The sequence below is a fragment of the Desmodus rotundus genome, chromosome X, assembly GCF_022682495.2.
Source record: "Desmodus rotundus isolate HL8 chromosome X, HLdesRot8A.1, whole genome shotgun sequence".
Classification (NCBI taxonomy): domain Eukaryota; kingdom Metazoa; phylum Chordata; class Mammalia; order Chiroptera; family Phyllostomidae; genus Desmodus; species Desmodus rotundus.
The window spans coordinates 59284267-59311965 of NC_071400.1; the positions used below are offsets into that span (position 1 = coordinate 59284267).

The 27699-nt window shown below is 40.2% G+C and overlaps 1 protein-coding gene across 2 annotated transcripts in view; it reads right to left on the bottom strand.

Annotated features, from left to right (window-relative positions):
- GABRA3 (gamma-aminobutyric acid type A receptor subunit alpha3) overlaps nt 1–27699 on the bottom strand; it is a 413998-nt gene that overhangs the window by 192845 nt on the left and 193454 nt on the right. For both annotated transcript variants that reach the window (XM_045188241.3, XM_053917478.2), the window contains exon 4: nt 24980–25047. In XM_045188241.3, the coding sequence (XP_045044176.1) occupies nt 24980–25047 (68 nt within the window). The remainder of the gene's footprint in view (nt 1–24979; nt 25048–27699) is intronic.

Genomic DNA, 27699 nt, shown 5'->3' on the forward strand with positions numbered 1-27699 from the left:
ATGAAATGTAAAGGGACTTATCTAAGAAAAATAAGATGATCAAAAATATGAACAGTAAAATGACAAAAAACTCGCAGATATCAACAACTGAACCTAAAAAAAAAAAGACAAGAACAAAAACAAACTAAGCAAACAACTAGAACAGGAAAAGAATCACAGAAATGGAAATCACATGGAGGGTTATCAGCAGGAAGGCTGAGGGGGGAGAATGCAGGAAAGGTAGAGGGAATAAGAAGCATAAATGGCAGGTACAAAATAGACAGGGGGAAGTTTAAAACAGTACAGGAAATGGAGAAGCCAAGGAACTTATATATTTGACCCATAGACATGAACAAAGGGCAGGGGATGCTGGTAGAATGGGAGGTGCATGCTGGAGGCAAATAAAGGGAGAAAAAAATGGGACAACTTTAATAGCATAATCAATAAAATGTACTTAAAAAAAGATGAAATACTCCCGTTTGCAACAACTTGAATGGACCTCGAGAATATTATGCTACGTGAAATAATCTATGCTCTTCTTTTACCATTCTTCCCTCTACAGATTACCCAAACTGGCTTTTCTCTTCCTCTAGCAAAACCAGCACATTCCTCCCTAAAGATTAGGCTATTATGTACTTTATTGTCTAAACTGGAACACTTGAATGACAGAGGAGGCTTTATTAATAATTGTGTCAGAACAACAGATGTAAAGCAGGACAATGCCAGGTAAAATGCTGGAACTAGACTCCCACATAAAACCAAAATCCTGAAGGGCTCAACCTCAGCAAAAGGGTTAACTAGATAAAATGAAGTAGACAAAACTAGTCCACCACATGAAAATTCAAGGAAAGTTGTATATCCAAGCATGAATTCCTAATGAAGAGCAGTTTAGGGGAAGCTTTTCTACTGAGATTTAGCAACCTCAGATCTAATCTTATATGGAATTAATGTTAAATGTACACTATCTGCCTGATTTAGTGCTTACAAGCTGAAAATTAACATAAATTGGTGTAAAGATGAGGATACCTATAGATTGACTTACAAAAGGAAACACAGAAACATGCTGGAGGATGATGGAACTGAAGAGCATTATGCTTAGTGAAATAAGCCAAGTGGTGAAAGACAAATACCATATGATCTCACCTATAAGTGGAACCTAATCAACAAAACAAACAAGCAAGCAAAATATAACCAGAGATTTTGAAATAAAAAACAAACTGACAGTAACCAGAGGGGAGGAGGGAGAGGGATAATGGGGGAAAATAGGGGAAGGTCCATCAAGGAACATGTATAAGGACACATGGACAAAGCCAAAGGGGGTAGGTGTAAGGGTGGGTAGCAGGGATGGGTGGGGTGGGGAGTGTGGTGGGGTGAAAATGGAGACAACTGTACTTGAACAAAAAAAAAAAAGAAATAAAAAAACATGCAGGAGGGACATGACCACAAATAAATGCTTGCTGAAAATAAGCTCACAAACCACAACAACAAAATGCCTAAGAAAATGGTGATGAGCAAGTCAGCTGATATAATATATAGCTGAATTAGACCCTCTCCAATAACTTAACATAACACAGGGGTGTCAAACTCATTTTCACCAGGGGCCACATCGGCCTATGTACATCATCATGTCGTCTGCAAACAATGACAGTTTTACTTCTTCCTTTCCAATTTGGATGCCTTTTATTTCCTTTTCTTGTCTGATTGCTGTGGCTAAAACTTCCAATACTGTGTTGAATAAAAGTGGTGAAAGTGGACAACCTTGTCTTGTTCCTGATCTTAGTGGGAAAGATTTTAGTTTTTGCTAGTTGAGTATGATGTTGGCTGTAGATGTCTCATATATGGCCTTTATTAGTTTCAGGAATGCTCCCTCTGTTCCCACTTTGCTGAGTGTTTTTATCATAAATAGGTGCAGTACCTTATCAAATGCTTCTTCCACATCTATTGATATATCATAGGGGTTTTTACCACCCCACTGTCATCAATGGATAGATCTTTCATGCAAAAAATCAACAAGGAAACAACGTCCTTAAACAACATACGAGTCAAATAGATGTAATTGATATTTACAGAACATTTCATCCCAAAGCAACAGAATACATATTCTTCTCAGGTGCACATGGATCATTTTCAAAGACAACATGGTAGGACACAGAATAAGTCTTTTTTCTATTGTTGTTCAAGTACAGTTGTCTTCATTATTCTTGACACAAAATAAGTCAATAAATTCAAGAAAATTGAAATCAAATGAAGCAGTTTTTCAGATCGCAATAGGTTGAAACTAGAAAACAACCTCAATAAAAAAAACAAAAACACTGAAACACATAAAGGCTAAATAAAATGTTATCAAATAATGAATGGGTCAGCAATGAGATCAAGGAAGAAATTAAAAAATGGAAACAAATTAAAATGAACACAAAACAACCCAAAACCGATGGGACACAGCAAAAGCAGTTCTGAGAAGGAAGTTCATAACATTAAAGGCTTTCCTCAAGAAGACAGAAAAACCTCAAAGAAACATCCTAACCCTATGCCTGGAAGAACTAAAAAAACAACAACAAACAGTGCCCATAATGAGAAGAAGAAGGGAAATAATCAAGATCAGAGCAGAAATAAATGGCATAGTGACAACAAAAACAATTCAAAAAATCAATGAATACATGAGGTGGTTCTTTGAAAAGATAAACAAAATTGACAAACCTTTAACTGGACTCATTAAGAAAAATAGAGAGAGGACCCAAATTAATAAAATCAAAAATGAAAAAGGAGACATAAAAGATACCATAGAAATACAAAGTATTGTAAGAAAATACTATGAACAAATATATGCCAAAAAAGTGGACAATGTGGGTTAAATGGATGAATTTCCAGAAACATAAAATATTCAAAAACTAAATCAGAAAGAGACAGAAAACATGAATAGACCAATAATAACTAATGAAATTGAAGTAGTAATCAAAAAACTTCCAATATACAAAAGTCCTGGACCAGATGGCTTCACAGGTGAATTTTACCAATCATTCAAATAAGAACTAACATCTATCCTTTTAAACTATTCCAAAAGATTCAAGAAGAGGGAAGACTTACAAACTGTTTTTACAATGCCAGTATTATTATAATTCCAAGGTAAGGTCAAGAAACAACAGAGAAAGAAAATACAGGTTAATATCCCTGATGAATACAGATACTAAAATCCTCGACAAACTATTAGCAAACTGGATACAGCAATACATTAAAAACATCATAAACCACAATCAAGAGGGAGTCATTCCCAGGATGTAAGGCTAGTACAATATTCACAAATCAATAAATGTGATACATGACATAAAAAATGAAAGATAAATATCGCATGATCATACCAATCATGAATAAAAAGTATTTGATAAAATCCAGCACCCATTTATGATAAAACTCTCAGCAAAGTGGGAACAGAGGGATCATATCTCAATATAATAAAGGCCATATATGAAAAACTATACCCAACATCATTCTCATGGGTAAAAACTAAAAGAATTTCCCTTATAAAATGAATACACAGAAATTGATGGCATTTTAATACATGAGTAATAAACAATTATTTAAAAAAAAATTCCCATTTTCTATTGCAACAAAATAATAAGGAACACAGGAACACATTTAACCAAGGAGGTAAAACACCTGTACTTGTAAAACTATAGGACACTGAAGAACAAAATTAAGGAAAATACAAATAAGTGGAAGCGTATACTATATTCATGGACTGAAAGAATTAACATCATTAAAATGTCCATACTACCCAATGCTATCAATGCAATGCAATTCCCATTAAAGTACAAATTGCATATTTCACATACCTAGAACAATATTCCAAAAATTTATATGATCCCCAAAAGGCCCCAAATAGCCTCAGCAATCTTCAGAAAGAAGAATAAATTTGGAGGGATCAAAATACCTGATATCAAACTATATTATAAGGGTATTGTGATCACAACAGTCTTCTACTGGCATAAGAACAGACACATAGATTAATGGAAGAGAACAGAGAGCCCAGGAATACATCCACCCTTATATGGTCAATAAATATTTGATAAAGTAGGGAAAAGCATACAATGGAGTAAAAAGAGCCTCTTCATTAAATGGTATTGGGAGATCTGAACTAGTACTTTAAAAAATGAGCCCTGGCTGGTGTGGCTCAGTGGACTGAGTGTCAGCCTATGAGCCAAAGGGTCACCAGTTCGATTCCTTAACAGGGCACATGCCTTGGTTGTGGACCAGGTCCCTACTAGGGGGCACATGAGAAGCAACAACACATTGATGTTTCTATCCCTCATTTTCTCCCCCCTTTCTCCTCTCTCTAAAAATAAACAAATAAAATCTTTTTAAAAAATCCCATTTGCTATAGCAACAAGAAAAATCAAGTACCTAGGAATAAACCTCACCAAGGAGGTAAAAGACGTGTACTCGGAAAACTACACAGCATTGAAGAAAGAAATTAAGGAAAACACAAACAAATGGAAGCATGTACCATGCTCATGGATTGGAAGAATTAACATCATCAAAATGGCCATACTACCCAAAGCGAATTATACATTCAATGCTATCCCTATTAAAGTACTTATGACATATTTCACAGATATAGAACAAACATTTCAGAAATTTATATGGAACCATAAATGACCCCGAATAGCTGCAGCAATTTTGAGAAAGAAGAACAAAGCAGGAGGGATCACAATACCTGATAATCAAACTGTATTACAAGGCTACTGTCATCAAAACAGCCTGGTACTGGCGTAAAAACAGGCACATAGACCAATGGAACAGAACAGAGAGCCCAGAAATAAACCCAACCCTCTATGGTCAATTAATATTTGACAAAGGAGACAGGAGCATAAAATGGGGCAAAAATAGCCTCTTCCACAGATGGTGTTGGGAGATCTGGACAGCTAAGTGCAAAAAAATGAAACTCGATCACCAACTTACACCATACGCAAAAACAAATTCAAGGTGGGTGAAAGACTTAAATATAAGTTGTAACACCATAAAAGTTCTTGAGGAAAACATTGGCAGGAAAATCTCAGTCATTCCACGCAGCAACATCCTCACAGATATGTCCCCTAAAGCAAGGGACATAAAGGAAAGAATAAACAATTGGTACCTCATCAAAATAAAAAGCTTCTGCATGGCTAAAGAAAACAGCACCAAATTACAAAGAGAACCAACAGTATGGGAAAACATATTCACCAAGGATACCTCAAACAAGGGCCTGATCTCCAAAATATATAAAGAACTCACACGACTCCACTGCAGGAAGACAAGCAACCCAATTAAAAAATGGGCAAAGGACTTGCACAGACACTTCTCCAAGGAAGACATACAGAGGGCCCAGAGACATATGAAAAGATGCTCAGCATCACTAGCCATCAGAGAGATGCAAATTAAAACCACAACTAGGTACCATCTCACACCTGTCAGAGTGGCCAACATAAACAAATCAACAAACAAACGTGGGAGAGGATGCGGAGAAAAGGGAACCCTAGTGCACTGTTGGTGGGAATGCAGAGTGGTGAGGCCTCTGTGGAAAACAGTATGGAATTTCCTCAGAAAACTAAAAATGGAACTGCCCTTTGACCCAGCAATTCCGCTGCTGGGATTATACCCTAAGAACCCTGAAATACCAATCCAAAAGAACCTGTGCACCCCAATGTTCATAGCAGCACAATTACAATAGCCAAGTACTGGAAGCAACCTAAGTGCCCATCAGCAAATGAGTGGATCCAAAAACTATGGTACATTTACACAATGGAATTCTACGCAGCAGAGAGAAAGAAGGAGCTTATACCCTTTGCAACAGCATGCATGGAACTGTAGAGCATTATGCTAAGTGAAATAAGCCAGACGGTGAGGGACAAATACCATATGATCTCACCTTTAACTGGAACATAATCAACAAAAGAAAAAAAGCAAACAAAATATAACCAGAGACATTAAAATTAAGAACAATGTAACAATAGCCAGAGTGGAGGGGGGAGGGGATAGAGGGGAAAGGGGTCTGTAGGAGCTACTATAAAGGACACAAGGACAAAATCAAGGGGGAGGGTAGAGGTGGGGAAGGGAGGTGGGACTGGCTGGGGTGGGGTGGACGGATGGGGAGAAAATGAAGACAATTGTAACTGAATAAAAAAAATAAAATAAAAAAATTTTTAAAAGAATACAGAAAAAATAATAAAAAGAATGAAGCTAGACCACCAACTTACACCATATGCCAAAATAAACTCAAAATAGATAATTGACTTAGTACAAGTCATTATACCACAAAAATCCTATAGGAAAACATAGGCAGTAAAATTTCAGATATCTCTCGCAGCAATATTATTGATGATATATCTCCTAGGCACAGGGAAACAGGAAAAAATTAACAAATGGAACTACATCAAAATTAAAAGCTCTGTGCAGCTAAAGAAATCATCACCAAAAAGAAAAGGGACTCCACTATATGGGAGAACATATTTTCCAATTACACATCAGACAGCGATTTAATCTTTAAAATATATAAAGAACTGAGTCAGAATGAGTGGAGAGGCCGTGATTAAAGTAGGCTATTGCGTAGTGCATTTGAGGGCTAGAGATAGTTTAAGTAGGGTGGTGACAGTAAATGTGGAAAGACCTGGAAAATTGGCATATATTTAGGAGGTAAAATTGACAGCTTTTTGATTACTTGGACATGAGTGTTGAAGTTTCAGACATGTTGCAAGAATGACATTAATTAAAGGATGAGAAGATGGTGGCAAGATAGGTGGGACTAGAGTCCACTTCCCCTCAGCACCAGTGAAACGCCTGGCTGATCTGAGGAACAGAGCGAACAGCCAACGGTATTCCAGAATATATGAAGATCAGAGACCAAAGATGGGGGACACTGAAAGATCTGATGGTAAGAAGAGTGCTTAAGGACAATAAGGTCCCTGGGACCTGTGCGGAGACCAGGGCTGCTGAAGCCCTGGCCCAGGCGTAGGGTCTGCTGCAGGATTCTTGGGAGAGAGGCAGGCTGGGCTGTGACAGAGACCAGGTGCTTGTTTGGACCAGGGGGGCTTGAATAGGAAGAATTTCTCGAAAAGAAAAAGAGAAAATGGAGGCACTCAGTGGCTAGTTAGAGAACTCTCCGCAGCAGCCACAGCCTCTGGCACTCCTCTCCCCTCAGCCCCTGGACTGTGAACTCGGGATAAGCAGCCACAGCTCTCATCTGAACGCTGGTTGGCACGCACCCAGATCAGCGGGCTGGGCGCCCACAACTGAAACTCCAGGAGGGCGCGCACCCTGATAAGCCGCCTGACCACCTGGGCGCTAGACCCATAGTGCCCCAGTGGCAGCATACACCAATCAGTGGCCAGGGGCCCATACCTGAAACCGCTGGTGGGCGCGTGCCCTAATAAGCGGCCCGGCTGCCTGGGCGCACAGACACAAAGAGCCTGGGTGGGCGCGCACCTAGATCAGTGACCTGGGCACCCACACCTGAAACCTCGGGTTGGTGCCCACCTGGATCCGTGACTGGCTGCCCTGCGCACAGGCCCAAAGCCTCCCATCCGCCCAGGAACCTGATCAATGGCCTGGCTGCCTGCAGGCAACCACACCTAAAAGCTCCTGTTCTGAACAACTCCCACCTAGCCCCTGCACACAGAGCCCTGCACGGCATACTGGCTCTCTAGGAGGAAGGCAGAACGCCCAGCACAGGGGTGCTGCAGGGCTAGGGGAGACTGCATTCCCTGGAAAGGCTTGACACAGTAGGGCACTGAACTACCCCATAGGAGCACCAAGAGCCCCTAGCATCGAAGACAGCAAAGAGTAAGAAGTTGGAATGTGAGTTTCCCCTAATTGGTGCAACTCAAGGACAGCACAACTGGTGAACTAAAGGCCTAGGGGGAAGCAGAAGGACGCTGAGGAACTGGACTGGAGGCTGAACAACAGGGAAGAGTGTGGCTCGGGAGGGGAGAAAAGTGAAACCAATCCTTCCAACCAACCCCTCCCTTTTCACAGACAGGAAGACCAGCAGAACTAACCTGACTGGTTTAAAGCCAGCAGAAGACATTTTTTTTTCCTCCTTTCCCCCTAAATTCCTTCTTCCTTTCTGTCCTTCTTTCTTTTTCTATTCCATCTTCCTGCCTTCCTTTATTTACTTTTTTGTTTTAATTTTTGTTAAAATTCCTTCTTATCTTTCCTCCGATCTTTTTTTTCCATCTTCCTTCCTTCAGTTCCTTTTCTATTCCCTTTCTCTCTCCTTCACTTTTCCTTTTTTTCCCTTCTTTCTCCATTTCCCACAGGTGAGACAATAAAACCTGGAGTGCTGAAAAGACCAGAGTTAGACTGTGTTAGACACATAAATGTCAGCTTAAGACGAGTGAGCACATGAGATTAAGGACACAGCACCACTGAACCCCATTGGCATTCTACCATAAAGTTCATACCATAAACCCAGGGAGTCAGAATAGATCAATTTAAGAAGCACAGGCAAACAAGAAGAGTCTCACAAACAATGGGAAGAAAAAGAAACAATCCCCAAAAGAAAGGAAAGGAGGAAGCCTCAGAAAGAATGCTAACTGAAAAAGAGGCAAGTCAACTATCAGATACTGAGTTCAAAGCAATGCTTATCAAGAAGCTCACTGAACTAACAAAGAACTACCAGAAACTACAGGGAAACTACAATGAACTCACTGCAAACTATATCAACATGAAAAAGGAAATAGAAACTATCAACAAGTGCCAAGAGGAAATGAACAACACAATTTCGGAACTGAAGAACATAGTAGAAGAAATCAAAAGCAGACTTGATGATGCAGCAGATCGGATCACCGAGATGGAGGATAAAGTAGAAAAAAACACTCAGAAAGAGCAAGAAAAGGAAAACAGGCTCAGAAAGAATGAAGAGGGATTATGGGAAATGCAGGACAACATGAAACGTAACAATATCCATATAACAGGAATAGCAGAAGGAGAAGAAGAAGAGCAAGGGATAGAAAACCTGTTTGAAAAAGTAATGATGGAAAATTTCCCTAATCTGAGGAGAGAAAAAGTCACCCAAATCCAGGAATCACAGAGAGTCCCAAACAAGAGGAACCCAAAGAGGCTCACTGCAAGACATATCATAATTAAAATGGCAAAATTTCAAGACAAAGAGAGGATGTTAAAGGCAGCAAGGGAGAAACAGGAAGTAACATACAAGGGAGCCCCAATAAGGTTAGCAACTGACTTCTCAATGGAAACGCTCCAAGCCAGAAGAGAATGGCAAAAAATTATTCCAAGTGATGAGAACCAGAGGACTGCAACCAAGGCTACTTTCCCAGCAAGGCTCTCAATCAAGATAGAAGGCCAAATAAAGAGTATCCCAGACAAAAGACGTCTAAAAGAATACACCTCCACCAAACCTGCTCTGCAAGAGATGCTAAAGGGACTCCTTTAAGGAAAGGAAGGAAAAGAGAAAGAGAGAGGAACATAGGTATGAAAAAATGACAATGAATAACGTATCAATAATAACCTTAAATGTAAATGGCTAAAATGCTCCAATCCAAGGACATAGAATAGCTGAAGGGATAAGAACACATGACCCACATACATGCTGCCTACAAGAGACCCATCTCAGTACAAAAGACCTACACAGACTGAAAGTGAAGGGTTGGAAACAAATTTTCCATGCAAACAGACAGGAAAAAAAAAAAAATCAGGGGTAGCAATACTCATATCAGAGAAAATAGACTTCCAAAGAAGGGCCATAAAGAGAGACCCAGAAGGTTACTTCATAATACTCAAAGGAAGAGTCCACCAAGAAGACATAAACATTGTAAATATATATGCACCCAACATAGGAGCACCCAAATACATAAAGAAAATCTTGGAGGACTTCAAGGAAGATATTGACAGCAACACAATTATACTAGGGGACTTTAACACCCCACTGTCAAAAATAGATAGGTCTTCCAAACAAAATATCAACAAAGATACTATGTCCTTGAACAATACCCAAGATGAAATGGACTTAACTGATATATATAGAGATGTTCATTCCAAAGAAGCAAAATACACATTCTTTTCAATTGTACATGGAACATTTTCAAAGATAGAGCACATGATAGAGCACAAAGCAAGCCTCAACAAATTCAAGAAAATTGAAATCATACCAAGCATTTTTTCTGACCACAAGGGACTGAAACTAGAAACCAACCCCAAAGGAAAAAACCCAAAACACTCAAAATCATGGAGACTGAACAGCATGCTATTAAACGATGAAAGGTTCAAGAACGAGATTAGGGAAGAAATCGAAAACTTTCAGGAAATAAATGAAAATGAACTCAAAACAGCCCAAAACCTATGGGACACAGCAAAGGCAGTCCTGGGAGGGAACTTCATAGCGATACAGGCCTACCTTAAAAAGATGGAACACTTCAAACAAACAACCTAACCCTACGCCTACAGGAACTTGAGGAACAACAACAAAGATAGCCCAAAGCAAGCAGAGGGAAGGAAATAACCAAGATCAGAGCAGAGTTAAATGACATAGAGACTAAAAGCACAATTCTAAGGATCAATGAATCCAGGAGCAGGTAATTTGAAAAGATAAACAAAATCTACAAGCCTTTAAGTAGGATCATCAAGAAGAAAAGAGAGAGGATCCAAATAAACACAATTACAAATGAAAGAGGAGAGATTAGAACTGACACCACAGAAATACAAAGGATTGTAAGAAATTACTACAAAGAACTGTATGCCAAGAAATTTGAAAACCTAGGTGAAATGGACACATTTCTAGAGAAATATAATCTTCTAAAACTGAATAAAGAAGAAGCAGAAAACCTGAACAGACCAATAACAGCAGACGAAATTGAAGCAGTCATCAAAAAACTCCCAACACACAAAAGCCCTGGACGAGATGGTTTCACAGGAGAATTCTACAAAGCATTTAAGGAAGAGCTAGCCCCTATCCTTCACAGACTAATCAAAAAAATCCAAATTGATGGAAGACTCCCAAACTCTTTTTATGAAGCCAGCATCATCCTAATCCCAAAACCATATAAAGACACAACGAAGAAAGAAAACTTCAGGCCAATATCGCTGATGAACATAGATGCTAAAATTCTCAACAAAATATTGGCAAAACGCATCCAGCAATACATTAAAAAGATCATACACCATGACCAACTGGGATTCATCCCAGGGATGCAAGGATGGTACAATATTCGCCAATCAATAAACATAATACATCACATCAACAACAGCAAAGACAAAAATCACATGATTATATCAATAGATGCGGAAAAAGCATTTTATAAGATACAGCATCCATTTCTGATAAAAACACTCAGCAAAGTGGGAATAAAGGGAGCATTCATCAACATCATAAAGGCCATATATGAGAGATCTACAGCCAACATCATACTCAATGGACAAAAACTTAGAGCTTTCCCACTAAGATCAGGAACAAGACAAGGATGCCCTCTCTCACCACTCCCATTCAGCATAGTATTGGAAGTCCTAGCCACAGCAATCAGAAAATAAAAAGAAATAAAAGGCATCCAAATTGCAAAGGAGGAAATGAAACTGTCACTGTTTGCAGATGACATGATAGCATACATGGAAAATCCTATAGACTCCACCAAAAAACTACCTGACCTAATAAATGAATTTGGCAAAACAGCTGGATACAAAGCCAATACTCAGAAATCAAAGGCATTCCTTTACACCAACAACGAAATTGCAAAAAGAGAAATCAGGAAAAAAATCCCATTTGATATAGCAACAAGAAAAATCAATTACCTAGGAATAAACCTAACCAAGGAGGTAAAAGACCTGTATTCAGAAAACTACACAACACTGAAGAAACAAATTAAGGAAGACACAAACAAATGGAAGCATGTACCATGCTCATGGACTGGAAGAATTAACATCATCAAAATGGTCATACTACCCAAAGCAATTTATAGTTTCAATGCAATCCCTATTAGAGTACCCATAACATATTTCACAGATATAGAACAAACATTTCAGAAATTTATATGGATCCATAAATGACCCCAAATAGCTGCAGCAATTTTGAGAAAGAAAAACAAAGCAGGAGGGATCACAATACCTGATATCAAACTGTATTACAAGGCCACTGTAATCAAAACAGCCTGGTACTGGTATAAAAACAGGCACATAGACCAATGGAACAGAATAGAGAGCCCAGAAATAAACTCAAGTCTATACGATCAATTAATATTTGACAAAGGAGGCAGGAGCATAAAATGGAGCAAAAACAGCCTCTTCAACAGATGGTGTTGGGAGATCTGGACAGGTATGTGCAAAAAAATGAAACTCGATCACCAACTTACACCATACACGAAAATAAACTCAAGATGGATAAAAGACTTAAATATAAGTTGTAACACCATAAAAGTCCTTGAGGAAAACATTGGCAGGAAAATCTCAGACATTCCATGCAGCAACATCTTCACAGACACATCCCCTAAAGCAAGGGACATAAAGGAAAGAATAAACAAATGGGACCTCATCAAAATAAAAAGCTTCTGCATGGTTAAAGAAAACAGCGCCAAATTACAAAGAGAACCAACAGTATGGGAAAACATATTTCCCAATGATACCTCAGACAACGGCCTGATCTCCAAAATATATAAAGAACTCACACGACTCCACTCCAGGAAGACAAACAACTGAATTAAAAAAATGGGCAAAGGACTTGCACAGACACTTCTCCAAGGAAGACATACAGGGGGCCCAGAGATATATGAAAAGATGCTCAGCATCACTAGCCATCAGAGAGATGCAAATTAAAACCACAATGAGGTACCATCTCACACCAGTCAGAGTGGCCAACATAAGCAAATCAACATACAAATGTTGGAGAGGATGTGGAGAAAAGGGAACCCTAGTGCACTGTTGGTCGGAATGTAGACTGGAGAGGCCAGTGTGCAAAACAGTATGGAATTTCCTCAGAAAACTGAAAATGAAACTGCCCTTTGACCCTGCAATTCCGCTTCTGAGATTATACCCTAAGAACCCTGAAACACCAATCCAAAAGAACCTATGCACCCCAATGTTCATAGCAGCACAATTTACAATAGCCAAGTACTGGAAGCAACCTAAGTGCCCATCAGCAAATGAATGGATCCAAAAAGTATGGTATATTTACACAATGGAATTCTACACAGCAGAGAGAAAGAAGTAGCTTATACCCTTTGCAACAGCATGCATGGAACTGGAGAGCATTATGTTAAGTGAAAGAAGCCAGACGGTGAGGGACAAATACCATATGATATGACCTTTAAATGGAACATAATCAATATAAGAAGAAAGTGAACAAAATACAACCAGAGACATTGAAGTTAAGAACAATCTAACAATGGTCATGGGGGAGTGGGTACAGACAGTGAGATGAGGGGATTACAGGAACTACTATAAAGGACACATGGACAAAATCAAAGGGGATGGTGTTGGTGGGGGAGGGAGGTGGGTTCAGCTGGTGTGGGGTGGAGGGATGGGGAGAAAAGGCATACAACTGTAATTGAATAACAATAAAAATTAAAAGATATAAAACATATAAAGAACTCATAAGACTAAATACCAGGAAGATAAACAATCCAATTAAAATGGGAAATGGACATGAGTAGACACTTCTCCAAAGAGGACATACAGAGGGCCCATAGACATATGAGAAGATGCTCCACATCACTAGCCATGGGACAGATGCAAATTAAAACCTCAGTGACTGTCATGTTTAGAATCATTGTTTTCAGAAGACATGATAGTATACATAGAAAACTCTACAGACTCTACCAAAAAACTACTCAACCTAATAAGTGAATTTGGAAAAATAGTGTGATACAAAGATGATATTCAGAAATTGAAGGCATTTTTGTACCTCAACAATGAAATATTACAAATAGAAATCAAGAAAAAAAGTCCAATTTGCTATACCAGAAACAAGAAAAATAAAGTACCTAGGAATAAACCTAACCAAGGAGGTAAAAGACCTATATTCAGAAAACTATAGAACACTGAAGTAAGAATTTAAGGAAGACACAAATAAATGGAAGCATATACCGTGTTCATGGATCGGAAGAATTAATATCATATAAATGTCCGTACTACCCAAAGCATTTTATAGACTCAACATGGCCCCCATTAAAATATCAATGACATATTTCACAGATATAGAGAAAACATTTCAAAAACTTGTATGGAAATATAAATGACCCTGGATAGCCACAGCAATTTTGAGAAAGGAGAACAAAGTAGGAGGGATCACCATACCTGACATCAAACTATATTACAAGGCCAAGGTAATCAAAACAGTCAAAGAACATACAGAGTCCAACAGAAATAACACCTGCTTGAGTGCTGTTGGTAGGATAATAATATGGGTGTAGTAATTTATAGTTTTAATTTGAGCATCTTACCTAAAATATCATATGGTGTGCCTGAGTGTGATATTGTTATGTTACAGAATTACATGCTTATGATTTTGTAATTAAAATGGGGCATTATTTGTGCTATACCCTGTTATACATGACCTATATACATGGACAAAGTTGTGGAGATTGACTGGGAATGTGGGGAGGGCTGAATGAAGGTGGGGAAGTGGGGGAGAAATTGGGACAATATTGAAATAGCATAAACTATAAAATATTTAAAAGAAAAAATATCTATTCTCAGAAAATATCAGTTGTCACGTTTGTACCTTTCTTTCCAGTTACTGACCATATGCTTAGCATGCTTTTCTTAAGCCAGTATCCCACTTTTCTCTGCATTCTAATTCAAAGGATCTTGGGAGATCAGGGAAAACTTCTACTTGCCAAGAGACATTACTCATTGGCAGGGAATAAACAGACCCAATCTAAGAGAGAAGTGACAATGAAACTGCAGTTTTACTAAATCTTTTTCAGCCTTCCTCTTATTGTTACCTCTATCATCTTTCCATACATTGATTGAGAAAATGGTCTAAACTCTCCTCAATATAGAAATCATAGAAGTTTACACAAATTTGGATTGTATCCCTTATTTCTTATTGTTTCTCACCTGGGAGATAATTGACCCTGGATTGGTATTGCTACTGAGGAGCTATGATTGGTGCGACCATCAAGCTCCATTTATTGCAAATGGTTATCACAAGCCTTTCACTCATGATGCCTATAAAATTACATTGTAACAAGTTTCCAAGTTATATTTTATATTCTGCATTTAGTTTCTTTCCTTCTCTGACTTTCCCCTTAGAAAGATCTACAACTCTTCAGCTTTCAATTCTGCCTAATTCCCTATCGTTTAAGCTCTTTATTTTCGTGGTTGGAGAAACGACCAAAACTAGTGGCTCAAAGCCTGGAGCCATCAATCAGTGACTTGTTAGTCTTATTGGTCAAGAGTATCTCCTGGAGAAAGCTATGGTATTTGGACTCTTTATCTGCAGGGCTTGCTACCAATGTTTCATTTCATCTCAACAGAAAGAAATTGTGTCAGTTCCCGTACCAGGTGTTGGAGACACAGAAATGTACCTGACATGTTTTCTACCTTTGAATAACTTTCAGTAGAGTGGAGAAACACAATCATAATTTCCCCCTCAAATTTAATTTGTTCCCATCTCATTTATTTTTGCATTCAACAAATAGTTGAGAATTTACCAAATACTAAGAACAGAATTAGGTATTGGCAGTACTTAAATGAACAAAACAGACATGGAGCTTTCTGTCACACTCAGGATCTATGTCTTTGGAGGTCAGTGTTTGACCAAGGAGTGTAATGACTACAAAGGATTATGGGTGGTGCTAGTTCAGTGCTTAAAATGGCGCCACAATTTCCCCCACTTTGTAAACACAAGACTGTCTCTCTTCCCTTAAGAAAGTATTCTAGATCATAACTCCTTGTTTGCGTGGAAGTGAGTTAAGAACTCAGCCAGCTATAATTTTCATCTACTTTTCCAAGTAATCTGTTATCTCAAGTGAGCCTGAATTCATGCTTTGACTAGTTGCTAAAGCCTGATGCTTCAACAAGTCATCCCTGACCGTGGGTCAATTGCCTAGTCTACCAAGTAATACATGAAGAAGTTTCTAAAAACACCAGAAACATGTTTCCCAGCCAGAGTGATCATAGCTATTCTGCCTTGTGACAGGATTGAAGTGCAGGTGAAAATAACCTGAAATTTACTTGACCAAAGTATTCCCTCACTATAAGAATAGCCATTCTGTTGCTTCTGCTTAATCCTGAGGAAGAAAAACAACCAAGCAAGAGGAACATGAAACTTCAAAAGAGATAGAAAGTCTGGATTGTTGGAAATACCTCCAGGCCTCTGAACACCCATATATGTCTGCTTGTGTTGGGGAAGGAGCAAGTACAGGGGCTGGTTTGGGCAGGGGCTGTGTGTGTTTTTATAGTATCTCTGGATTGAGGTATCTATTTGCACATGTGTGTCTATGGAGTTCCTAGGATAATATGTGGGTTGTCATTCTGTGTGTATTTTCTTTTCTTTTTTTTTTTTTTTATTGTTATGCAATTACAGTTGTATGCCTTTTCTCCCCATCCCTCTACCCCACCCCAGGTGAACCCACCTCCCTCCCCCCTCTCCACCCTCCCCCTTGGTTTTGTCCATGTGTCCTTTATAGTAGTTCCTGTAATACCCTCTTCCCACTATCCCCGCCCCCACCCCCCACCCCCGCCCTGGCTATTGTTAGATTGTTCTTAACTTCAATGTCTCTGGTTATATTTTGTTTGCTTTTTTCTTCTATTGCTTATGTTCCAGTTAAAGGTGAGATCATATGGTACTTGTCCCTCACTTCCTGGCTTATTTCACTTAGCATAATGCTCTCCAGTTTCATCCATGCTGTTGCAAAGGGTATAAGCTCCTTCTTTCTCTCTGCTGCGTAGAATTCCATTGTGTAAATATACCATAGTTTTTGGATCCACTCGTTTGCTGATGGGCACTTCGGTTGCTTCCAGTACTTGGCTATTGTAAATTGTGCTGCTATGAACATTGGGGTGCACAGATTCTTTTGGATTGGTGTTTCAGTGTTCTTAGGGTATAATCCCAGCAGCGGAATTACTGGGTCAAAGGGCAGTTCCATTTTTAGTTTTCTGAGGAAATTCCATATTGTTTTCCACAGTGGCCTCACCAGTCTGCATTCCCACCAACAGTGCACAAGGGTTCCCTTTTCTCCGCATCCTCTCCAACATTTGTTTGTGGATTTGTTTATGTTGGCCATTCTGACTGGTGTGAGATGATACCTCATTGTGGTTTTAATTTGCATCTCTCTGATGGCTAGTGATGCTGAGCAGCTTTTCATATGTCTCTGGGCCCTCTGTATGTCTTCCTTGGAGAAGTGTCTGTTCAAGTCCTTTGCCCATTTTTTAATTGGGTTGTTTGTCTTCCTGGAGTGGAGTCGAGTGAGTTCTTTATATATTTTGGAGATCAGGCCCTTGTCTGAGGTATCGTTGGCAAATATGTTTTCCCATACTGTTGGTACTCTTTGTAATTTGGTGCTGTTTTCTTTAGCCATGCAGAAGCTTTTTATTCTGATGAGGTCCCATTTGTTTATTCTTTCCTTTATGTCCCTTGCTTTAGGGGATGTGTCTGTGAGGATGTTGCTGCGTGGAATGTCTGAGATTTTCCTGCCAATGTTTTCCTCAAGGACTTTTATGGTGTTACGGCTTATATTTAAGTCTTTTATCCATCTTGAGTTTATTTTCGTGTATGGCGTAAGTGGGTGATCGAGTTTCATTTTTTTGCACGTAGCTGTCCAGATCTCCCAACACCATCTGTTGAAGAGGCTGTTTTTGCTCCATTTTATGCTCCTGCCTCCTTTGTCAAATATTAATTGATCGTATAGACTTGAGTTTATTTCTGGGCTCTCTATTCTGTTCCATTGGTCTATGTGCCTGTTTTTATGCCAGTACCAGGCTGTTTTGATTACAGTGGCCTTGTAATACAGTTTGATATCAGGTATTGTGATCCCTCCTGCTTTGTTTTTCTTTCTCAAAATTGCTGCAGCTATTCGAGGTCGTTTATGGTTCCATATGAATTTCTGCAATGTTTGTTCTATATCTGTGAAATATGTCATGGGTACTCTAATAGGGATTGCATTGAATCTATAAATTGCTTTGGGTAGTATGGCCATTTTGATAATGTTGATTCTTCCAATCCATGAACATGGTACATGCTTCCATTTGTTTGTATCTTCCTTAATTTCTTTCTTCAGTGTTGTGTAGTTTTCTGAGTACAGGTCTTTTACCTCCTTGGTTAGGTTTATTCCTAGGTACTTTATTTTTCTTGTTGCTATATCGAATGGGATTTTTTTCTTGATTTCTGTTTCTGCAGTTTCGTTGCTGGTGTACAGGAATGCCTTTGATTTCTGGGTATTGACTCTGTATCCAGCTGTTTTGCCAAATTCATTTATTAGGTCGAGTAGTTTTTGAGTGGAGTCTATAGGGTTTTCCATGTACACTATCATGTCGTCTGCAAACAGTGACAGTTTCATTTCCTCCTTTCCAATTTGGATGCCTTTTATTGCTTTTTCTTGTCTGATTGCTGTGGCTAGGACTTCCAATACTATGTTGAATAGGAGTGGTGAGAGAGGGCATCCTTGTCTAGTTCCTGATCTTAGTGGGAAAGCTCTAAGTTTTTGTCCATTGAGTGTGATGTTGACTGTAGGTCTCTCATATATGGCCTTAATTATGTTGAGGACTGCTCCCTTTATTCCCACTTTGCTGAGTGTTTTTATCAGAAATGGGTGCTGTATCTTATCAAATGCTTTTTCCGCATCTATTGATATGATCATGTGATTTTTGTCTTTGCTGTTGTTGATGTGATGTATTATGTTTATTGATTTGCGAATATTGTACCATCCTTGCATCCCTGGGATGAATCCCACTTGGTCATGGTGGATGATCTTTTTAATATATTGCTGGATGCGGTTTGCTAATATTTTGTTGAGAATTTTAGCGTCTATGTTCATCAGCGATATCGGCCTGAAGTTTTCTTTCTTCGTTGTGTCTTTATCTGGTTTTGGGATTAGGATGATGTTGGCTTCATAAAAAGAGTTTGGGAGTCTTCCATCAGTTTGGATTTTTTCGAATAGTCTGTGAAGGATAGGGGTTAGTTCTTCCTTAAATGCTTTGTAGAAATCTCCTGTGAAACCATCTGGTCCAGGGCTTTTGTGTGATGGGAGTTTCTTGATGACTTCTTCAATTTCCTTTGCTGATATTGGTCTGTTCAGGTTTTCTGCTTCTTCTTCATTCAGTTTTGGAAGATTATATTTTTCTAGAAATGTGTCCATTTCATCTAGGTTTTCAAATTTCTTAGCATACAGGTCTTCATAGTAATTTCTTACGATCCTTTGTATTTCTGTGGTATCAGTTGTAATCTCTCCACTTTCATTTCTAATTCTGTTTATTTGGATCCTCTCTCTTTTTTTCTTGATGAGCCTACTTAAAGGCTTGTCGATTTTGTTTATCTTTTCAAAGAACCAGCTCCTGGATTCATTGATCCTTACAATTGTGCTTTTAGTCTCTATGTCATTTAGTTCTGCTCTGATCTTGGTTATTTCCTTCCTTCTGCTTGCTCTGGGCTGTCTTTGTTGTTGTTCCTCCAGTTCTTGTAGGCGTAGGGTTAGGTTGTTTGTTTGAACTGTTTCTAACTTCTTAAGGTAGGCCTGTATTGCTATGAACTTCCCTCTCAGGACTGCCTTTGCTGTGTCCCATAGGTTTTGGGTTGTTGTGAGTTCGTTTTCATTTGTTTCCAGGAAGTTTTTGATTTCTTCCCTAATCTCATTCTTGACCCATTCATTGTTTAATAGCATGCTATTCAGTCTCCATGCTTTTGAGTGTTTTGGGTTTTTACCCTTGGCATTGGTTTCTAGTTTCAGACCCTTGTGGTCAGAGAAGATGCTTGATATGATTTCAATTTTCTTGAATTTGTTGAGGCTTGCTTTGTGTCCTATCATGTGGTCTATCTTTGAAAAAGTTCCATGGACACTTGAAAAGAACGTGTATTTTGCTTCTTTGGGATGAAAAGCTCTGTATATATCAGTTAAGTCCATTTCCTCTAAGGTATTGTTAAGTGACACAATATCTTTGTTAATCTTTTGTTTGGAAGACCTGTCCATTTTTGATAGTGGGGTGTTAAAATCCCCTACTATAATTGTGTTGCTGTCAATATCTTTCTTGAAATCCTCCAATATTTTCTTTATGTATTTGGGTGCTCCTATGTTGGGTGCATATATATTTACAATGTTTATGTCTTCTTGGTGGATTCTTCCTTTGAGTATTATGAAGTGACCTTCTGGGTCTCTCTTTATGGCCCTTCTTTGGAAGTCTATTTTGTCAGATATGAGTATTGCTACCCCTGCTTTTTTTTCCTGTCCGTTTGCTTGGAAGATTTGTTTCCAGCCCTTCACTTTCAGTCTGTGTAAGTCTTTTGTCCTGAGATGGGTTTCTTGTAGGCAGCATATGTGTGGGTCATGTTTTCTTATCCATTCAGCTGTTCTATGTCTTTTGATTGGAGCATTTAATCCATTTACGTTTAAGGTTATTATCGATAGGTAGTTATTCATTGCCATTATTTCCTACCTGTGTTCCTCTGTCTTTCTCTTTTCCTTCCTTTCCTTAAAGCAGTCCCTTTAGCATCTCTTGCAGAGCTGGTTTGGTGGAGCTGTATTCTTTTAGACTTCTTTTGTCTGGGAAACTCTTTATTTGGTCTTCTATCTTGATTGAGAGCCTTGCTGGGTAAAGTAGTCTTGGTTGCAGGCCTCTGGTTCTCAGTACTTGGAATATTTTTTGCCATTCTCTTCTGGCTTGGAGCGTTTCCATTGAGAAGTCAGTTGCTAACCTTATTGGGGCTCCCTTGTATGTTACTTCCTTTTTCTCCCTTGCTGCCTTTAAGATCCTCTCTTTGTCTTGGAAATTTGCCATTTTAATTATGATATGTCTTGCAGTGGGTCTCTTTGGGTTCCTCTTGTTTGGGACTCTCTGTGATTCCTGGATTTGGGTGACTTTTTCTCTCCTCAGATTAGGGAAATTTTCCATCATTACTTTTTCAAACAGGTTTTCTATCCCTTGCTCTTCTTCTTCTCCTTCTGGTATTCCTATTATACGGATATTGTTACGTTTCATGTTGTCCTGCATTTCCCTTATTGCCTCTTCATTCTTTCTGAGCCTCTTTTCCTTTTCTTGCTCCTTCTGGGTGTTTTTTTCTACTTTGTCCTCCAGCTCGCTAATCCGATCCTCTGCTTCGTCAAGTCTGCTTTTAATTCCTTCTACTGTGTTCTTCAATTCAGAAATTGTATTCTTCATTTCCTCTTGGCTCTTGTTGATATTTTCTATTTCCTTTTTCATGTTGATATAGTTTGCAGTGAGTTCATTGTAGTTTCCTTGTAGTTTCTGGTAGTTCTCTTTGAGCTCAGAGAGCTCAGTGAGTTTCCTGATGACCATTGCTTTGAACTCAGTATCTGATAGTTGACTTGCCTCTTTTTCGGTTAGTATTCTTTCTGAGGCTTCCTCCTTTCCTTTCATTTGGGAATTGTTTCTTTGTCTTCCCATTGTTTGTGAGGCTCTTCTTGTTGGCCTCTGCGTCTTAAATTGCTTTGTTCTGACTCCCTGGATTTATGATATGAACTTCTATGGTAGAATGCCAATGGGATTCGGTGGTGCTGTCTTCTTACTCTCCTGTGCTCACTGGTCTTGAGCTGACGTTTATGTGTTTAACACGGTCTAACTCTAGTCTTTTCAGCACTCCAGGTTTTGTTGTCTCACCTGTGGGAAAAAGAGAAAGGGGGGGCAAAAGAAAAGAAAAAAAAACACACACACACACACAGAAAACAAACCAAAACAAAGATGGGAAGGAGGGAAAAAGGAAATAGGAAAGGAGGAAAGGAAGGAAGGAGGGAAGAAGGAATAAAGAAAGATCGGAGGCAAGATAAGAAGGAATTTTAGCAAAAATTAAAACATAGAAATAGATAAAAGAAGGCAGGAAGAAGACATAAAAATTAAAGGATGGGAGGAAGAAGGAATGAAAAAAAAGAAAAAAAAGAGAGAGGAAGAAGGAATTCAGGGGGAAAGGAAAAAAAAGAAAAAGGATAAAAAAAAAAAAATCTTCTGTTGGCTTTAAACCGGTCAGGTTATTTCTGCTGGTGTCCTGTCTGTGCAACGGGAGGGGGTGGTTGGAAGGATTGGTTTCACTTTTCTCTCTTCCTGGGTCACACTCTTCGCTGTTGTGTAGGTGTGGTCCCTGGCAGTCAATCAGTCCGTTGATCAGCCAATCCAGCCGCTTTGGCTTGTGACGCGTGCGTGCGCAGCAGGGGAATCCAGCCGCTTTGGGTCTGTGACGTTATTTTGTGCCCTGAGCGCGCAGCCGGCGGACCAATCGAGCCGCCAGGGCTTGGAACGCTGGCGCGCAGGTGGCGGATTCAGCCGCCTTGGGGTTAGGACACTCGCCAGCAGCTTTGTATTTGGAAAACAGGCACCCAGCCGGCCCTGTGCTCGGTGAGCGCGCGCAGCCCGCTGAGCCACAGGCTCTGTGCTTGGGGGCCCGATCCAGCCACCCTGGGCTTGAGTCTCTCGGGCGGGCGGGGCCGCCCTGGGACTGAATCACGCGGCACTGGGTTCCGAGGTTTTGGGCCTGTGGGTGGAGCAGCTAGTCTCTGCTCCAAATTATCTCGGAGGTTTCAGGTGTGGGCGCCCCTCCGGGGTTTCAAGTGTGGGTCCCGTTCGCTAATCTGCTCGCGCGCGCGACCGGACCTCAGGTGAGCGTAGCAGTCCAGGGGTGGAGGGGGAGGGGCGCCAGGGGCCTCGACTACTACCGGGAGTTCTCTAATTAGCCCCTGAGTGTCTCTATTTTCTTTTTCTTTTTGAGAAATTCCTCCTTTTCAAGCCCCCCTGGTCTAATCAAGCACCTGGCTGCTCACAGCGCAGCCTGGCCCTCTCCCAAGACTCCTGCAGGAGCCCCTGCGCCAGGGCTGGCGCTTCTGCCGCCCTTGTACCGCGCGGTCCTGGGTCCCGTGGACCTTATTGTCCTTGAGCACTCTTCTTACCGTCAGATCTTTCAGTGTCCTCTATCTTTGGTCTCTGATCTTCGTATATGCTGGAATACTGTTGGCTGTTCACTCTGCTCCTCAGATCAGCTAGGTATTTCCCTGGCGTTGAGGGGAAGTGGACTCCGCTCCCACCTATGTTGCCGCCATCTTGTGTCTCCCCTCTGTGTGTATTTTCTTACATGCATGTACCTTTTTCTGAATGTATTTGTGGATGTTGGTGCATCAGTGAGTGAGTGTGTGTGTGTGTGTGTTCAAAGAGTAGCTTCAGTTGCTTTCTTTTAAAAATTCTAATCTATCACAGGTGAATCTGGTTATCCCCAATGTCCCATGATCTCTCTAAATATGGGGGTCCCTAGAGCACCTTAATTCAGATTTTGGCTTTTAAGGAGTACTTTTGAATTATCAACTGGCAACAGTTTTAATGCATACCTAGATCTGAGTGTGTGGGAGTAGCCAACAGGTTGAGGAGGGACAAGGTATAAAGGTTTTCCTGCTGACCCTATGAAAGGCCTGTTTCCTCTGTCCCGCATATTTCAAACGGGCCCCTCACTGAGCTCTCCCTATGTGTCAAGTATTCTGTTAAGTGCCAGGGAAACCACAAAGACTTGGTACTTGCCCTTAAGGAGTATACAGGGAGTCTACTATATATCTGTTCCCTTCTCTTTATTCCACACTTGAAAGACAAAGTTCAGGCCTATACCTTTCCCCTGCCTGGCTTCACAACCACATATGGCTCTCTCTGCCTGAGAACTTGCCTGCTTCTCCAAGTGACTCCTATACCTTGTTTGGTTGAAGGAAGAGTCATGTAAAAATCAATGTGCCTAAAGCAGTTTTCATCCTCCAATCTTTTGCCCCGTGTAGTACATCCTGTTCAGAGTGCCAGATCAATCTTTCTAATACAAAACATATTTTCACTGCCCTACTCAAATCCACTGAATGGTTCTGTATTACCTACAGGGAAAACTCTAACATGTCCTGACACAAACATTTGTATGTACTCAACAGGTTTAAAGAAGCCCTGTTCCTTGCTAAGTAGTTGTCTCATTGATGATAGAGATACAGAGAAAAATCTAAGTAATGAACATGGACATTACATATTTTTAAAATACATTTTTTTTATTTTAAAAGTTTTATTTTCAACACAAAGTTACTCATTCAACAAAAATTTATTGAGCATCTAATAACTGCCAGGCATACTGAGAACATAATAGACTTTTTATCTCGCTATATAATAATTATTAAATCAAATATCTGATACTTAGTATTAATCAGGTGGTCCATTAAGATGGGGGTATCCTGTTTCAACTCTCCTCTACAGTCTTTGCTTTGGCAACAATGGACAGTGATAGGAGAAGGGAAAATCCTTTCAAATGACTCATGAGTCATCCCCTTTTTAGCTTTACTGTGCTATTCCCTACTCCTTGAATCTGCTCCAAAGCTCTCCCACTGCTTATATCTACAGAAGGTTCAGTTTCTAGAAGTGGTTTTTACTCTCCCTCCAAATACTTTTCATCACCCTGGTCAGTCCGAGTACCCAGTGAATGCCCTTGGGCCTGTTTGAAAGAAACAGACTTGGATAACACCACTGGCTGCTTGACTGAGAATCTCCACCACAATGCTTTCTTCACATGACCTATCAGTAGTAAAATGTGTGCGGTGATGGCAAAATGTGAAAGGAGAGGTCAGGGAAAGTTTAATTGAGGATAGGGAGCCAAGTCAATTTTGAAAGATGTGTTGGGGAAAGAAGGGACTGGTACTCCTGATGAGGGTATATGCTTTTTTATAAATAGGTAGGGAGAGCAGGACAAGAGATGGATTTGGCTAAATATAGAATGGTGAGGGTAGAGAATTCGTTTGAGACAAAACTTCTCCAGAAAACATAGCTTCAAGGCCCTGACACAAGAAAAAAAAAACCATTTTATTTGATCTGTTGTATCATCTTTCCCTTTTACTTTACCAGGAACTATACTTACCATGTCAGTGTCTGACACAGGGCCAAAACTGGTCACATAGATATCAGTCTTCACTTCGGTCACTGCATCTGGGCCAAAGAAAGTAGAAAAACAGAGTATCATGAAAACCTGTTGCCTTAGCTCTGAGAGAGACCAGTGTAGTACTCTGAATGACAGCCAACTTGCTACTTCTGAGAAAGGATATTGGGCACAGTCAGAGGGAAACCCCTGAAAAATCTCTCACCTGTACTATTACTTCATAGAGAACATGCCAGGTACAAGTATGAAGTCCATCGCTTTAGGTATCATTGAGAATGACAGCAGAATCCCAAAACTTAGGGAGAGCCTTAGAGATCTCTGGCATTCACATGCAGTAGGCTGTCACACTGGGATTACCCTTACCTGCAGCAGATTACAAATGTTCCAGTATCCAACTCTCCTCTACTACCAGGAAGATAGGATGATTGCACTCCAATTTATCTGCCCACTTAAAGTAGGGATGTACCACATGACTGGTTTTGCTTATGGGAGGAAGTAATGTGTGTTCCTCTATGGCTGGAACAATTAATGTCCCATACAAGCCCCTCACTGCCATGGTCATCATGGAAACACATGTTGATATAGAGCTACCATAAGACAAACAGCCTGGAATGATGAGCCAACATATGAAGGACAACTGCCCTAAAGAGTTGCCAGGATCTACAACACACTTTGCATGAATGAAAAATAAATTTGTCTTGGATTAAGTGACTGAAATTTGGAGATGACTGATACTACCTGATACATGCTCTTTGTGTTTATTTTTCTTTCTTGTAACTGTCTGCTTACTTGTCTGCCTTCCTACCTAATGCAAGAATCCCTGAAGGGAAGTTTCCCTATTTTGTTATTTCTGTATCCTCAGTACCTAGAAAAGGAACATAGAGAAGTACATAGGACTCCCAAAGATGGGGGAAAGGTAGGTGGGAGTGGAGCCCACTTCCCCTTGTGCCCAGCTGGAACACCTAGCTGATCTGAGAAACAGAGTGAACAGCCAACGTCATACCAGCTTACATGAGGTTTAGAGACCAAAATTGTAGAGGATGTTGAAAAACAGATGATAAGGAGATTGCACTGGGACAGAAAGGTCCCAGGGACCTGTGTAGGGACCAAGGCTGCTGCAGCCTCCAGCCTGGTGTCTGCTGTAGGATCCTTGGAGAAGAGCCAAATCAGCAGCTCACTCCCATACAAAAGCAGAGAGAACACTGTGGCACCAGAGGATTTCTGGATGTTTGAAGTCTTTGAAGGGAATAAAGATGAAGTAGGTGACACACGGAGGCGGTGTTCACCCACTGAGATTGTGGATACTGGCTAGGTAATTACAAGAGAAACTGGAGAGCTAGGTGATACCTGGAGAAGGCAGAACAGTTGGGCCATGTCAAACCCTGACCGGATAGTCTCCAGTCTGGCTAGAAAGTTGGGCTGTGTGAACAGCTGGGTGCTTGTTAAGAATGGCAGGCTTAAACAAGAGTATTTTACTCAAAAAAAAAAAAAAAAAAAAAGGCTCTCAGTTGCTGTTTGAGGAACTCTTGCTGGGTGGCTGGCTCCTGCCCTGGCTAGCTTGCCCAGTGGCTGGCTTGTTCTTCTGCTGGCTCTCTAAGAGGAAGGAGAAGCCACACCACGTGGATCATTCAGAGGAGGGCAGCAGGGCTCAGGGAGTTAGCAGTCCCCAAAAAGACTTAATTCAGTGCAGGAGCTGAACAGCCCTGAAGAAACTTTGAGAGGGCACAGAACCTAGGTCACCAAAGAGGAGAAGGTGGTGTGTGAGTTGCCCCAAATTAATGCACCTAAAGGGCAGCACAACTGGTGGGTTAAAGGTGTTGGCCTGGTGAAGGACAGTGGGGGCCCAGCACCACATGGAGGACCTGGGATGGAGGCTGGGCAACTGTGAATATTATGGCCCAGACCTGGCCCACACCTTCCCAAAACAATAGGAAGGGAGAAACCCAAAGCCCAGCCCTCCTCTGCCTACAGCATCCAGGAAGACCAGCAGAACTGGCTTGATGAGTTTAAAGTCAGCAGGAGGCATTTTTTTTCTCCCCCACCTTTTTTTTCTTTTTTTTTTCCTTTTTTTTTCCCAAGTGAGACAATAAGACCTGGAGCTGTGAAAGGTCGAGAGACAGATCCTAGAAGGGAGCACAAGGCTAACTGCAACAACTGAGAAACTGAGACAAATTTCACTTTGCTATCCTATAGAACTTGCATTTTATTGTTTATTTGTATTATTATTTTTCATTATTACTTCTTTTATTTCATTACTATTATTTTATTTCCCTTCTTTCTGTTTAGTTTTCTTAGTTTTGTTTGTTTAACTGCATTGTTGACTGGTTTTCCTTGTTCCTTCTTTCATACTTTATTTTAATTTTCCTACTTTCACTTCTCTTGGGTTCCAATAACACACTACTCTTGGTTGTGTACTTTTTATTCTTGTTATTCAAATCATATATTTCTTGTGATATTATTGCTGTTCCAGTATTATGACAAATAATTGTTGTTCCATATAATTGTAAACACTACACACCAACCTTCCCTGGTCTTAGCCCATTTCACTATTTTCTGGATCTTTATTACTGTTCTGGTTAACTCTATTATCTTGCACACTACACCTAATTACTTTCTTTTTTAAATTTTTATTGCTATTCAATTACAGCTGTATGCCTTTTCTCCCCATCCCTCCACCCCACCCCAACTGAACCCACCTCCCT